At 49.0% G+C, this 15,813-nt stretch overlaps 2 protein-coding genes across 2 annotated transcripts in view; one reads left to right on the forward strand and one right to left on the reverse strand.

Annotated features, from left to right (window-relative positions):
- The window catches only part of PLEKHM2 (pleckstrin homology and RUN domain containing M2), a 37,690-nt gene that overhangs the window by 3,404 nt on the left and 18,473 nt on the right, over positions 1 to 15,813 (forward strand). The gene's annotated exons all lie outside the window — the stretch shown is intronic.
- On the reverse strand, positions 1,933 to 9,241 carry LOC129513322 (60S ribosomal protein L23a-like). The gene is made up of 2 exons (XM_055331062.1): positions 9,188 to 9,241; positions 1,933 to 8,067 (listed from the first exon to the last, which is right to left on the reverse strand). Exons 1-2 carry the CDS (start codon positions 9,239 to 9,241, stop codon positions 7,633 to 7,635), a joined length of 489 nt encoding a protein of 162 aa, XP_055187037.1. The 3' UTR covers positions 1,933 to 7,632.

Here is a 15,813-nt window from a genome sequence, read left to right on the forward strand (position 1 = left end):
TGCAAAGGGTATTTGAAAGATGTATCTATTTTTAGAGAGAGAGAGAGAGAGAGAGAGGTGCAGGGGAGGGGCAGAGAGACGAGGGAGAGAATCTCAAGGAGGCCGCAGGCCTTGCGTGGAGCTGCATGTGGGGCTCCATCCCACGGCCCTGAGATCATGACCTGAGCCAAAACCAAGAGTCGGACACTTAACTGACCGGGCCACCCAGGTGCCCCTACAGAGGGTATTTTAGAACTTTTTACTAAAATAGAACATGCCTACAGAAAACAGAATAAACCTGTACTCCTAAGTGTACAGCTGAATGAGTTCTCGCAAAGTGAACGTATCCACGCATCTAGCACCTGGATGGAGAAACAGAACATAATCGGCCTCCAGGAGCCCCCTGTGTCCCCGCCCCAGAAACTACATCCCCAAGCGCAGCCACTCTCCCCAAGGAGTATTGTCAAGCTGAGCCATTTTCACAGGTTTTGTGATGACCGAGCATGTGCTGTAACCCCGGAGAGGTGACATTAGCTGTTATCCCGCCTGGCCCCAGGGGCCCCTGTGTTTTGATAGGAAGGCAGGGTTGGGAGGGTCAGGGTGAATTGAGAACTCAATAGCACAGTTAAATGAGAAGCAAGTTCCATATGTTCTAGAAAGGGAGAGAAGGCAGAAACATCCCAGGGGCAGATAATAAAGCCTGCGGTTGGTGACTTGTTCATAGTTAAAGAGAGATGTCCAAGTCAGAGACAGTGTTGGCATTTTGAATTGGCACGTGGTTCTACTGAATAGCATCTTCTCCGGGGGGAGGGAAGGCAGTGGTTTTCCCGAGAGTTCTGTTTTGTTTTTGAGGAGCCTGTGTGATGCACACACGCACAGTATGAGGAGGAAGCAGCCTCCGTCCCCCAATGGTTTGTGTGATGGTTGGAGGGAGAATTTAAAAAGTCAGTAGCTGAGGAGAGGCCCCCAGAGAAGGAGGGCTTAGCTGAGTCTTCACAGATTGGTAGATCTCCGAGAAGGAGAAGGAGCTCGTGGGTGGAAGGAACAGCCGAAACATCCCCGAGGACGTGGGGACACCCAGGCCGTCTTCTGGGAGACGGCCCAGACCTCAGCGTGCCCAGGCTTCCGCTAGATGTAGCTAGAAAGGGCTTTGCGTGGAAGCCGTAGAGCGCAGTGGACACAGGTGCAGGTTTCAGGGGCGCACAGGCCCGAGGCTGGGTTTGAATTCTGGCTTTGTCACTGACCTTTTGGACTCTGGCAAATTCCTGGGCCTCCATCAGCCGCAGCAGCCGTCAGAACTTACTGACAGTATTGTCATGAGAATGAAGTCCCAGGACAGGATACACTTCAAGGCACTTAGCACCATACGCAGGCCTAGGTGAGACACCCGCCACCTACCGCTCAGGTCAACTCTGCTCTATTTATTTATTTGTTTGATTGTTTATGTATTTACTTAACAAAATATGTTATTTATTTCAGAGAGAGCATGAGAAGCAGACTCCCCCCTGAGCAGGGAGCCCAATGTGGGGCTCGATCCCAGGTCCCCAGGATCCTGACCTGAGCTGAAGGCAGACATTTAACTGACTGAGCCAACCGGGCGCCCCTGTCAAACTTTTTCATAAAATGCCAGGTAGTTTTCAGCCCATATGGTCTCTTTGCAACTACTCAGTGCTGCCCTTGTGGCTGAGAAGGAAGCACAGAGAATCCATCCGTGTAGGAGGGCAGCTGTGCTCCAATAAACCTTTATTTACAAATGCAGGCTGTTTTGTGGGCCCTACTTGGGATATGTGCCTGCGTGCATGCTAAAAAGTCCTCATCAGGGATCCCTGGGTGGCTCAGGGGTTTAGCACCTGCCTTCAGCCCAGGGTGTGATCCTGGAGTCCCGGGATCGAGTCCCACGTCGGGCTCCCTGCATGGAGCCTGCTTCTCCCTCTGCCTGTGTCTCTGCCCCCCCCCCGCCCCTCTCATGAATAAATAAATAAAATCTTAAAAAAAAAAAGTCCTCATCAGGGTTGGGGGTTGCCTTCAGAGAAATTGGTGTGCCCGGTCCTGTAGTTAATCAAGTCTCTATTGCAGCTGTGATTTTGTGTGTTATCTCAGGCTTGTGGAATGAATATGGACATTGGTAAATCCCATCACGTGTCCATGTGCTTAGTGTTTCAAAAATATTTACTGAATGCCCCGTCCTGCCCCCCCTCCCCCGCCACCGTACGTCCATATGTCCCTGCTGTCCTAGGCCCTAGCAGGGGAGTAGCAAGCAAGGCAGATCAGATCCCTGCCCTCACGGAGCAGATATTTCAGGGAGAGAGACAAGTGATGGATTAGTGACAAGCCAGTACAAAGATGATTTCAGATCACGATTAGTGTTACGGAGGCACGAGACAGGATACTGTGACAGACCTTGGCAGAGGAGTGTGCTGTATAGAGGAGGTGACCAGAGAAGACTGGCCTCAGGAGGCGATGCTGCCTCCAGTAAGGGACACTGGCCAGGCACCGAGCAGCGGTCTCAGTCGGGGTCTCTCGGCGGGGATCTGCTCACCCTGGCGAAGGAGCTGCAGCTGTGAGGTTCACCTAGCTTGTCGGGGCGGCTGAAGAGGCTGGCGAGGGTGGTGGGCTCCCCCTGGCCCCGTGTCCCCATCCCCCCCCAGAAAGGTTAGGTCAGCCAGCTCATTAAAAATTAGCTAGGGCAGCTGATTTCTAGAGAGGTCCTTGTATTTATATATATGTGGGAAATATAATGACCATTGGGTTTCAATCAATAGTGTTGTGCTCTCTGGCTTCATGGAAAAACTCTTAGGAATCTAAAAGTCTTAAGAGTTCTGAAAATCCCCAATGACCTGAGTCACTGGGGCAGAGCTCTAAATAAAATAATACCTACTCACACATTCTATAAACCGAGGTGCTGACGGTCAAGGTTGTTTCTCCTTGCTTCCTCTCCCCCTGCAGTAACTATTCTGTGCTCCTTCCCTCTCTCACAGAACGGAGGCTTTCCAGTGAGGGACACTGGGGACCTGAAGGCCCCCAGCTGGGAACCACCCGACCCTATGAGTGATCCCACCAGGCCCAGCATCAGATACTAAGGGAGAAGCGGGAACTGCCTTTTCTGAGCCTTGCCCATTCAGCCTTAGGACATAGGCTTTCCTTTTACACAATGCTTCTCTAACATTAGGTTTCTGTTTGAAGCATTGTGACACTGTGGGTCCCTCTGTCCCATCACAGAGCACCCTGGGCCCTCTCTTTCTCCGTGGCTTGCTTCTAGCATGAAGCTTGTCCAGACCAAAAGCCCCATTTGACGACTGGACGCCGGTAGAAACTCACCTGCACCTGGGGTTGGATGGAGCAGGTGGCACTCTGGTGGCCGCAGGCCCCCGTGCCACCGGGTGGGCCATAGCTGTCTCTCTAGTTGGTCTGGAGTTCCGACGGAGCAGTGGCCATCCCGCGGGTCCCCCTCAGAGCTCATCCAGCCAGAGCCCATTGTGGGCTGCTAGCTGCCAAAACTGGGCTGAAAGCTAATGTGGAGTGGTCAAGCCAGGTTTGAATGTGGAAAGAAAGGAGCGGTATTTGGAGCATGAGTGTTGCAGGAAGAAGGTTGGTGTTTGTAGGTACTGTGGGGCTCTCAGGTGGTCGATTTCTCAACTTGAGTCTTTGGTGCTCACCTTGGGGATGAGGCATCAGGATTCACCACCCTGGCAAGGGTATGATGCCACTGAAGCTGGTGGTTTCCTTAGGTCCAGGGAACGCAGTGGGGCTCTTCTCCCAGGTGGCCTTGCTGAGAGACCGTGAAGCAGGTGTCCGCTCCGAGGGAGGCTGAATGAGGCAGCAGGGCTGGTTGGTTCAGGTGAACTTTCCTTTCCAGCCCTGTCCTTATTGCTGCTTGCTTAAGGTGGGAACATCCTAGAACTTTTCTTTGAGGCAGGAGAGTAAGGCCAGTCTCTGGGAGAGTCCCTTTGGCTGGAGCTGAAAGTTCGGGTTTGGTCTGTTGGTTATTGTGACCATCCGGGGTCCCAAGAGGGCCTCCTGCATCTTGCTAGCAAATCAGCTGGCCCTGCCTCGCAACCATTCTCCTATTTTATGTATTTGTAATTTATCATTTCCCCCTTTTCTTGAATGCTTTTAAACGTTATAGAAATATATAAGGAAAGGGCCACCTGGCTGGATCAGTTGGTTAAGCATCTGACTGTTGATTTTGGCGTGATCTCAGGGTCGTGGGATTGAGCCCCGCATTGGGCACTGGGTGTGGAATCTACCTGAGACTCTCCCTCGCTGTCTGCGCTTCCCCCGCACTCATGTGCACACATGTGCACGCTCTCTCGCTCTCTCTAAAAAAAAAGGAAATATTAGGGGTAGGGGTACCTGGCTGGCTCAGTCACAGGGGCACGCAACTCTTGATCTTGAGGTCATGAGTTTGAGCCCCATGTACTGTGTATAGATTACTTAAATAAAGAAAACTTTAAAAAAGGGAAGGAAGTGTTAGTTTTCTTAGAATCACCTCTCCTCCCTGGATAACTGTGCTTAAGAGTTGAGATCAACAGATTCTAAGAAACTCAGTCATATATGAAAACAAGAAAGGCTACTGGTGTAAACTTTAAGTCCACAAAAATCTCCAAACTTTATTTTAGTAAGTAGTCAACCTCTGTTCACACTTTCTCCCTAGGTTCTCTTTTTTGGGTGTTACAGGCTACCGAGGCATGAGGTGGCCGAGTACACAAGAGGTAGCAGGGTAGTAACACCAGAGGAGTCCCTCCATCGAGTTTCTTTAGCACCTGCTGGTCACACACATTTCCTGCATCAGGCTCATAACAAATTTGCAGGGCAGGCCGGGAGCCCGGTCTAATACCTGAGTGGAATGAGGTCTGGAGAAGGAACTTGCCCGGGATTCTGATGCTCATAAGGGGCAGACCTGGACTTGCACCATGATTCTGGCTGTTGCTCTTTCCAATTCTCCGGGCCTTTTCCATCCCCGTGATGTTTGTCTTGAAAGCACAATAGATAACCCATGCTCTCAAGTCAGTCTTGTGGGCCAGGCCTCCTTAAAACCACGTGTTCATGGAACAAATATCTGCTGAGTGACGGTGATGAGCTGGACGGTGATGAGCTTTTCTTCCAGTCACCAGGAACCGGCAGTGAACAGAACCCACCAAGCCCCTAACCCTGGGGCTGGCACTCTGGAAGAGAAGACGGTCACCAGACCACAGTGGATTGGGTGTACACTCAGCTGTCCCCCCATGTCCTTTAACAGCCAGCCTGAGTTCTTGATCCACGGAGTTGCCGTCGTGCCTCCTGACCGTGCATTTACATTTTTAGCCTCTGTCTGACTGTATTGCATGAGCAGGGGTTGGAAGCAGGGGTCCCCCCAGTGTCCCCCAAAACCTAACATTTTGATGTAGACAGTGACTCGATGACATTTTCTGTAGCCACAAAATGGTCGTGGGGTGAGGGGTGCCTTCACAAGGTCATGTTGCAGGTACAGCCGAGGGGAGGGGAAGTGAAAGCAGAATGCAGAACCAGTGAGGCTCCCGGGCTTTGAAAGACCCTCCTTCTTCCTGCCATGCCACACACACCACTGAACACGGGGCACTCCGAAAGCAGGGCCTGCCTCCGTCCCAGGGGTAAAATCGTGGCATAGAGTCGTGTGTGCTACATGTTCTTTCAGGCCATTGTTTGGCTTCTAGGGCCGTCCTCCTGACCAATGACCTCCTAGCGGAGACTCTTGTGGTTTGTGTCCCCACTGTGAAAGGAGTCCTCAGTCCCACCAGGAGAGGTCAAGCCCTGTGCCGTGTCCGGAGGCAGGACAATCGCAGTACCTTGGGGCCGGGACACTCCTCCTCCAGGAAAGAAGCATGTAACTGCTTCTGAAAACCATATGCCATCAAATTTCCCAAAAGATCTGCGCCCAACGAGGCCTGTCCCCTTCTGCTGTCACTGTTCTAACACTCCAAAGAAAGCACAAAAAAAAAAAAAAGAAAGAAATCCGTGGATAATTCAAGTACCTGCTTTTTTTAGCTTTTTCCTCCTGCATGTCTTTCCACAGAGCTGCCAAAAAAGCAGAGAGCTTGCCAACTCTCCAGTAAAGGGGCTAATGTGTAGCGATTTGGGCAGTGGGAAAGAAAACCATATAATTGGGTGTATTTAGTAGCAAATAAATGGTTAAGAAGCATTGATTTCACTCATCTTGCTTAAGAAGCAATGCAGGCTCATGGGAAACAAACAGCACACCCTTCATGGTGACTCTCCGTCCTGTTCCAGCCAGACCCAGGCTGCCACCCAGCCTGGGCACAAGCCTTTCCCGGGCAGGGGCATTGGAAGATGGACAGTGTGTTTCTTTCTTTTCTCTCTCTCTCTCTCTCTCTCTCTCTCTCTCTCTCTCTCTCTCTCTCAAGGTTTTATTTATTTATTAGAGCACAAGCCAGGGAAGAGGGAGAGGGAGAAGCAGACTTCCCACTGAGCAGGGAGTCCGATGTGGGACTCAGTCCCAGGACCCTGGGATCATGACCTGAGCCGAAGGCAGGTGCTCAACCAACTGAGCCACCCAGGTGCCCGTGGACAGCGTTTTTCATGCCCACCAAGAAACCAGGCTGATCATTTCTGAGCTACAGGATCTCTGATTCTTACGAAGCGATGATCTCTGGTCCTGTAATCTTCAGTCATTGATTGTCATCGGGAATGAAGTATTTTTCAGGCTAAGGTGAGGTGGGATCTCAGGGATTTTAAAAATAGGTGAATAAGTCATGGGGCACCTGGGTGGCTCAGTAGGTTGAGCATCCGAGACTCTTGACCTCAGCTCAGGTCTTGATCTCAGGATTGTGAGGTCAAGCCCTATGGTGGGCTCCACACTGAGTGTAGAACCTACTTAAAAAAGAATAATAATAAAATAAAACTAGAAGAGTAAGTCAGAAACACTGCAGTTGCCCGGGGTTGGAGGAGTAGCAGACACCCAGTGGGTCAGAGCCTTTGTTGAGGCTAGTGTTGTCCACGAAGGAGGCAACTAGGACACTCCTGACTTTGTCCCAAAGCCCAGCTCCCATTCTGCGAGCCTTGGGAAGGACCCAAGGCCCTCAGTGAGAGATGGGGATGCGCGCTTCCCAGATGGTTACAGCAGGTACCCCTGACTGTGCTTTAATCATCGGGGTGGGTGGAAACAGAAGGTGTCCAGGAACAGCCACTCCGCGGCGTCTGAGCACACCGGCCAGGACTGTGCAGAAAGGCGCAAGGACCACCGGACGAAGCCAGGAGGGCCAGGAAGGGCCTTCACCTCCCTGGGGCCCCAGTCTCCCTGCCGGAAAGCCAGGATTCCGGCTAAGAGATCTTCGGCGCAGTCAGTAGTCAGACTTTTTTTTGTTTTCTTTTTCTTTATTCAAACTTGCTTCACTGATGGCCTCATCCTGACACACACACCCCGCCCCCCAACAATGGAGGAGGCCCCAGGAAACTCCACTCTGTAAGCAGGTGATTTCTAAGGCTCCTTCTGCTCTTAGATTCTGAAATTCTTCAACCTGGCCAGTCCCAGTCTTCTCTTAGATTCCAGTGGAGCTTCTCTACAGAGCTGCTGCTGGCCCGGGTCTTCTGTTCCTCAGACCAGGCATCATTATTCTTTTTATTTTTTTTTATGGTGAAAAAAATTTATATTTAGATTTATAGCCGGCTGGACTCAGTTTAGATGATCCCAATTTTGTTGGCAACATCCAAAGCATCATAGCCAGGAGCCAGTCGAACATATGCTTTCTCCTCTCCATCAGGCCTGATCAAGGTGTTGACCTTGGCCACATCAGTGTCACAGAGCTTCTTCACAGCCTGTTTGATCTGGTGCTTATTGGCCTTGACATCCGCAATGAACACAAGTGTGTTGTTGTCTTCTATTTTCTTCATGGCTGACTCCGTAGTCAGGGGGAACTTGATGGCATAGTGATCAAGCTTGTTTCTCCTGGGGGCGCCCTTTCGAGGATATTTGGGCTGCAGGGTCTTGGGTCTTCGGAATGTAGGTGACGTGCAGATCTTTTTTTTGTGACTGTGCACGCCTTTCAGCACCGCTTTCTTAGCTTTCAAAGCCTTTGCTTTGGCTTCGGCTTTGGGAGGGGCAGGGCCTTCCTTCTTGGTGAAAGGGAGGCATCATTATTCTTAAGAAGTTTTGCAAAAAAAAAAAAAAAAACAAAAACAAAAAAAAAAAGAAGTTTTGCTAAGACTTAAAAGGCTCCACTTGCCTGCCTTGTTTGTTTGTTTACTTGTTTATTTTGGAGGGGACGAGTGGAGTGCTGAGCACGGGCCTCTCAAATCTGTGCCTGAAGCCAGTGCAAAATCCTGGTGTGAGATCAGGGTGGGGGCCACTCTTTCGGTGGGCTCCCTGAGGGGACATGGGTAGTTCTGAGCACACCAACTCTTCTCCAGTGACCTCTGCTACGGATGAGCCATGGTGGGGTCCCCCCCTCCAGGAGAGTTCAGGTATCAAGGTTTAGGGACATCCCAGCCCCCAATGCAGGTGATAAATGGTAGCACATGGCTGGACCGCTGCCTCTCCTCTGAGTCACTCCCTTGGGGAGAAGAGTGAATGTCGTGACGTGAGGACCGTGACGTGAGGACCGCAGGCCCAGTGCAACCCCACATAGTCCCACTGTGAATAGAATTCCAAAGGCAGGGCAGGCAGTGCCCCTCCTCGTTTTCCACAAGGCTCATCCCTCCCCCAGAGCACACCTGCAGCAGCATCAGGTGAGAGGCAGCTCCGGGACTGGGGACTCGGTGGCCCTGCAGGGTCCTGCAGCTCAGGACGTCTCTGAGTTTGAGTTGAGCTCCTATCTCCTGGGCCGTCACGGCTTTAATTTTTAAAAGAGGTGATTGGAGGTCAGGTGGCGTCCACCCTTTGTCCCGGGGGGTTTTCCTGCTCTTGGATTTCTACCTCCTGGGCCTGGAGTGCGAGGCTGTTCCAAACATTCTGTGGTCTAAATATACCTGGTCTCCATGGAGCCAGTGGGGCGGCTGCCGCTGCCTGGGGAGCAGAGGAGAGCCAGTTCCTCCGCCTGATGGGTCCCGGCTCCCCGGGCTCAGCAGGGAGGGAGCGGGTCCAGCAGGGAGCCCCGCGGGCCAGGCGGCGACAGGCAGTTCTCTGTGCCCGTCCTGCCTTGCGGACCTCCCTCTCGCTATTGTTGGCGCAGGGATGATTTATCCTGCTCCGTAAATGCAGGGACGTGTCGGGTCCCGTCCCCCCCTCCCCCAGTACAGCCTGTGAGCAGGCGACAGATCCCAGATGTCCCCGCTGTTTGCCGGGCAGCATCACCGCGCCCTTGGTGTTGACCCCCCGGGAAGAGAGAAGGAAGGGCCTCTGTGACTGTCTTATTTTCCTTTGGCCCTTTATAATCTTTCATGGCCACCTTTAAGTTAACCTGTTAGGGACCAATTCTGGAAGGATTTCTTGGTACCAACCACAGAACTAGAAACTGCTCCTTGGTTATGTGTCAGTAAGGGGAAGAGAAGACAAAGAGGGCCAGCGGCTCCTTGGAGCCGAGAGTGGGCCCAACCTTAATTAAAATGTCCTGAGTCAGGCTTTTCTTGGCCTGCCGGAGTGTGCCACCCACATTTCCCAGCAGTCACGGGGTCTGACGCGGCCTCGTGATGGCCAGTCCTCCCAGGGTGCTCGGCCTGCCTGCCTGCGTCCTGCTGGCTTTGAGAGGGTGGGTGGGCTGGGCCAGCACTCCCCGGCGCTGGGGCCTGAGTGCACCCCAAGAGTCAGGAGCAGCTTAGCCCATCGATCGGGGTGTGGTCTGGGAATATGCCTGACTTAGAGGACTTGAGGGAGACTGTGGCTTTTTAAAAAATTGCTTTAAATCTTAATCCCTGGGGGTGGGGGTGAATGGGTGATGGGCACTGAGGGGGACACTTGACGGGATGAGCACTGGGTGTTATTCTGTATGTTGGTAAACTGAACACCAATAAAAATTAATTTATCAAAAAAAAATCTTAATCCCTCTCTTTATTGTCAGCTGACCTTGCTTATTTTTATTTTTTTTTAATTTAAGTTTTAGTTAGCATACACTGCAATATTGGTTTCAGGAATAGAATTCAGTGACTCACCACTTACAACACCCAGTGCTCATCACAAGTGCCCTCCCCAGTGCCCTTCAACCATCTCGCCCCTCCCCCACCCACCTGCCTCCGTCAAACCTCAATTTGTTCTCTATCGTTAAGGACCTTGCTTGTTTTAAAATTTCCTTCTGATGGGAACACTTCATCCTGCCCTGTTAGAGCACACCAGCCCACCTGTGTCCACGCCGCCTGGGGCAATGGGTGCCACCCTGTATTTCCTGTTCAAGGACTTGACTCCTTTACTCCACTCCCATTTTCTTGCCACTCTTGACAAAACTGGTCAAAGGAGTTTTCTGTATTGCTGTCTCCTCTCCTCTGTCCCTCTCTCATTTCTCATCCTCTTCCCCTCTCTCTTTCTTCCAACCAAAAGTAGACAGGTGTGCTGAAGTCTCTTGTAAAACTCTTACATCGGGGACTGTTTTGTGTCAACTGTACCCCTTTGTTATTTTTGTTTTTTTAAAGATTTTATTTATTTAATCATGAGAGAGAGGGGGGGAGAGAGAGAGAGAGAGGCAGAGACACAGGCAGAGGGAGAAGCAGGCTCCATGCAGGGAGCCGGATGCAGGACTCAATCCCAGGTCTCCAGGATCACTCCTGGGCCAAAGGCAGATGCTCAACTGCTGAGGCATTTGCTCAGCATCCCCCTTTGTTATTTTTGAAGCAGATCCCAGACATCCGTACATTTTCCCATAAACATTGCTCAAAGATGAGGATTCTTTTCTCATGTAACCTAATACCAACTATCACACCTTAAAATTTTTTAAAAAATTTTTTTACTTTAGAGAGACAGCAAGAGAGCATGCACATGCAAGCAGTGGAAGGAGCCCATGAGGAGGAAGAGGGAAGGGGAAAGAATCCCGAGCAGAATGTGCCCTGAATGCAGGGCTCGATGTCATGACCCTGAGACCATGACCCCAGCCAAAACTGAGAGTCAGACGCTCAACCTACTGAGCCACCCAGGTGCCCCACTCACATTGCCTTTATCGGGGTTCCCAGCACTTACATTTCTGTGGGAATATAATCCTGATGAAGGGATCATTCCTGGGATGCCTGGCTGGATCAGTTGGAGGAGCATGCAACTCTTGATCTTGGGGTTGTGAGTTCGAGACCCATGCTGGGTGTGGAGATTACTTAAGACTAAAAACAAACAAACAAAAAAACTTAAGACTAAAAAAATATATCTTTAAATTAAAAAGGGGGGGGGTTATTCCCTCCCTTTGGAAACTTTCTTCACTTGGCTTCTGGAGCACACACTGTCCAGATTTTCTACCTGCCTCTTTGGCTGTGTCTTCTCAGTCCAAAGCAGTGATCCTCAGCCCAGGCTAGGCATCAGATTTACCTGGTGAGTGCTTTTAAGAATGCTGGTCCCTGGGCTCCACTTCAGAGTTTCTGCTTTAATCGATCTGGGAAGGTGCCTGGGCATTATTATTTTCCTTCCGTTCCCAGGTGGTTCTGTTGTGCATATTGAGTGAGGACCCCTGGCCTCACATTGGAGTGCCCTGGCTCAGTACTCAGTGCTTCCTGCACTCACAGGGTGACCTCATCCAATTCCTCAGCTTTAAATACCTCTCCCTGAGCTCCAGACCCATTTATACAACCGTCTGCTTGACATCTCCACTTAGATATCTGGTAGGGATTTTGAATTTACCATGTGCAGGACAGAATTTCACCTGGCACCCCCATTCAGTTGCTCAGACCAGAAACCTTAGAATCATCCCGGCACCTTCCTCGTTCTCATATCCCACATCTAATCCATAAATAAATCCCCGGGGGCACCACCATCACAATAGATCTTGAACCTAACCTTTCCCACTTCCACCACTACAGCCAGCTCTAAGCTTCCACTATCCATCCACACCAGTGATACAGCCTCCCAACCAGTCTCCCTGCCTCTACCATGGCTTCCCACAGTCTGTGTATACACGGCACAGAAGCTGTAGCAGCCTCGTAATGTATGTTTTGGGAGTATGATAATTCCCTGTTCTCAACTTCCCAATAACGTGCTGTCAAACTGGTAATGAACTATGAAGCCCTTATTATGGCCTATATGACATGTGTGATGTGGCCCTTGGCTGCCTTCTGACCTCATATCACTCACATCATCACTTCCTGAGTTCCAGTCATACTCATCTCCTTACTGTTGCCCCTGCCTCAGGACCTTTGCACCTACTGTCCCTCTAACAAGAATACTCTTCCCTAGATATCTCAACAGTCATTTCCTCAGCAAGATCTTCTCAGATTGAGAACAGATTCCCTGTATCCTACATTTTCTTTTTTTACATAACATTTTTACTCTTGAACATGGTATAATGTATATGCATAGTTATCTCCATTTGCCACTGGAATATAAGTTTTACAAGGGCAAGGACTCCTGTATAAGATTAGTACCTGATATACACACAGTAGTTGTTCAGTAAATATTTCTTGAAATAACAAATATTGAATCTCCCCTCTGACCACTGCTGAACTGAGGTTTGGGCAAGAGACACCTCTCAACCCAACCTGTCACAGGTTAGGTATGCACTCCTTGCTGCCTCTACTCAAAGCTTCAAAGCTCTAGACCAAAAGTCAGCAAACTTTTTTTTTGTAGAGGGCTAGATAATATTTTAGGTTCCGTGGGCCATACAGTTTCTCTTGCATTTACCCACTGCTGCTATCATAGTATAAAAGGAACCGAAGGGGAGGCCAGGCTGGCTCAGTTGGAAGAGTCTTTGACTCTTGATCTCTCAGATACATGAGTTCAAGCCCTATGTTGGATGTAGAGACTCCTTAAAATAATAATAATAATAATAATAAAAAGATAGCTGTAGATAATACAAAAACACTTGGACATAGCTGCATTCCAATAAAACTTTATTTATAAAAATAGGAAAAATAGGAGGCTGACCCCCCTGGCCATGGTTTGCTGGCCCCTGCTCTGAAATTGTCCACCTTTTCCCCAAATCCACATAGAAAGAAATACCCAAAACTACTTGGCAATCTATCAGCAGGATGAATTTCTTCCCAGAGTGGGAAAATCTGGAGCAACTGCGGCTTGTGTTACCCAAACAGTATACTTCCTCACTACTGGGAAGATGCCAGTGTGGGGCAAAAGGATGGTGAGAGTAAGAGGCAAGCTTTCTTCTTTAAAAAAAAGCCGCACTGGCATTTTTCCTTGTCCATCTTCCAAGAAGAGGTGCTGCAGGAGACACTGAGCTCATTTCTACCCCATGATGGAAAAAGTTTAGTTCTGTGGCTTGAAAAAAGAGGGACTGCACTTCCCTTTCTTGGGTTCTCCTACAGCATGTTAGATAGAGCATAATATCTCATATACATTATTCATTCAAAGATCTTGAGCCCAGATGGAAAGACCTGGATTAAGAGTTTGGCTCTGCCACTTACTAGCTCTGTGACCTACTTTATGTAGTTGCTGTGGTGATTAAATTAAACAGTGTTTGTAAAATGTGTCCTTGTCACTTTGATAAAGACAGTGTAAATATTATCTGAACCTTATAGCAGCCCGTAGGGAGGATACCATTACTAAACCCATTTCAGAGATGCAGACGCTGAGGTTAGAGAGTGAAATGGTGCAGTCACTCGTCCAATGGCACACAGTGAGTGAGCAGCAGAGCCCACATTCAAATCCAAGTTGTCTGACTCCAGAATGCCTACTCTTATCCACCCTGCGACTTCCTGGTACCTGTAATAAGCACTCAATAAAGGATGGTGCTAAACCTAGCTCCAGCAGCAGGTGTCGGATGTAACTGAAGAGTCACTGGGAATACAGGTTGGTAACTGTGCTTCCAGGCTGAGTGATGTACATTATCCTCATTCCCTAAATTCTGTTGCCCCAGAGCCCTTGTCTATGTGATGTGTGCTTCCCCCCCACTACCCAGGCCTTTCAGAGCCTGCTGACCTCACTGGCGCGGTGAGTGGCTACTGGCTGTGGCCTCTCCTCAGTGAAAGGAGACACTGTTTACACTGGAGAGTTGCTGACCCAGCTCTCCAAGTATGAGCTCAAGCTGTGGACACGACTCCTAAGGTTCTCCTGTCATTGGTTCATAGGCATTCCCTTTCTTCTTCCTCTTCCTCAAGAACCATTCTGAGCTGCAGCATTGATACCAGAACACCTTGTCCCTTGAGATCATGGAAAATCTTGATTAAGTTGCTGTAAAAAGAGCGGTTAAAGAGTAGGCTTTGGAAACTCCCTGCTAGCAAACCAGTGATCGGTATGGTAGTTCTTGAGAGCAGAGCCCTGCGTTGTGTCTTATTTGCACCTACTGTTAGGGTTAACCAAGTGCTGTATTTTGGTTTGACTAAGAATACGGGTTTGAGGAGTCTGGGTGGCTCAGTCAGTTGAGCATCAGATTCTTGGTTTCAGCTCAGTCATGATCTCAGGGTCGTGAGGTAGAGCCCCATGTCAGACTTCATGGGGAATCTGCTTGAGATTCTTTCTCCTTCTGCCCCTCCCTCCACTCATGCTCACTCTCTATTTAAAATAAATCTTAAAAAAAAAAGATATGGGTTTAATATTCTTAAGAAGGTTGGCTAATATTTATCGAGTGCTTGCTGCTTATATGGTAAACCTTTTGCATGCTTTATATCCTTCCATCCCCCAAACTAGCACCATCTGATAGAACTTCCCCAAGGACAGAAATAGTCTATATCTGCACTGTCCAGTTCAGTAGCCACTCACCACCTGGGGCTATTGAACATTTAAAATGTGGGTAGTGCCACCAAAGAACTGAATTGTTAATTGTGTCTAATTTTAATTAATTTAAATGTAACTAGTCGGGGCACCTGGGTGGCTCAGTGGTTGAGCATCTGCCTTCGGCCCAGGTTGTGATCTTGGGGTCCTGGGATCAAGTCCTGCATCAGGCTTCTCCCTCTGCCCATGTCTCTGCCTCTCTCTGTGTCTCTCATGAATAAATAAATTAAATCTTTTAAAAAAATAAAATAAATGTAATTAGTTCTATGAAGCTAGTGGCTGCTATACTGGACAGCTCAAGTCTCTCCCATTTTACAAATGAGAAAAAAATGAAAGTTGAGACAGTTGAGCAGTTTGGCAAAGGTACTCCACTCCGTAGTAGCAGAGCCAAGGTTTGGACCCTTGCTTCCTGCCCACAGCCCCCACTCTTCACCACCATGTTACATACTCTTTCTGTTGTAGTTTCTGCAGAAGTGGTTTCCTGGTTGGCAGACTGTTCCCTAAATCATAATATATGTGTGCGTATGCAATCCACCTTGCAGGCAATGTGTGAGACCTACCTAAGAAAGCTGTGAAATTTGCCAAACAATAGAAAAGAAGACCTGCATAACTGTTCCTGTGCGGGAAGACCTAGCCTGGCAAAGATACCATTTTTCCTCCCCAAATAATCTCTGGACTCAGTATGATTCTTTTCCAAATCCAAAAAAGGAACTGTATTGAAATTTGATTCTAAAAGATTGTGCTAGAATAGTCAAAACAATTTTGAAAAAGAATAGTTGTGAGATGGGGTGGACTTGTTCTGCTCGTATCAAAATGAGGAATAAAAGTGAAAATAATAAAAAAAAAAATCAGAGACCGGCACAGGAACAGGCAATGGGCTGGTTAAAATAATCTAGACAGGTGGCATGTGAAATCACAAATCAGTATGGGACCCATAATAAATGTGGAAGTGGATTACCTATCCATAAAGTAATAAGGCTCAATCCTTACCTCATGCCACATATAAAGTAGGGATCTAAATGTAAAAAAAAGAAACCAAAAAAGTCCGAAAGCTATAGAAGAACAGAAGTACTTTT

This window comes from Nyctereutes procyonoides, unplaced genomic scaffold (genome assembly GCF_905146905.1).
Source record: "Nyctereutes procyonoides isolate TBG_1078 unplaced genomic scaffold, NYPRO_anot_genome, whole genome shotgun sequence".
Taxonomy (NCBI): Eukaryota; Metazoa; Chordata; class Mammalia; order Carnivora; family Canidae; genus Nyctereutes; species Nyctereutes procyonoides.

Excerpts from the sequence above, each read along its gene's own strand:
- LOC129513322 (XM_055331062.1), bottom strand. The coding sequence starts at position 9,241 with ATGCTGCCCGGCAAACAGCGGGGACATCTGGGATCTGTCGCCTGCTCA. Across the intron at positions 8,068-9,187 it reads CTGTCGCCTGCTCACAGGCT|AAGGAAGGCCCTGCCCCTCC; the intron begins GTACTGGGGGAG and ends CCTTTCACCAAG.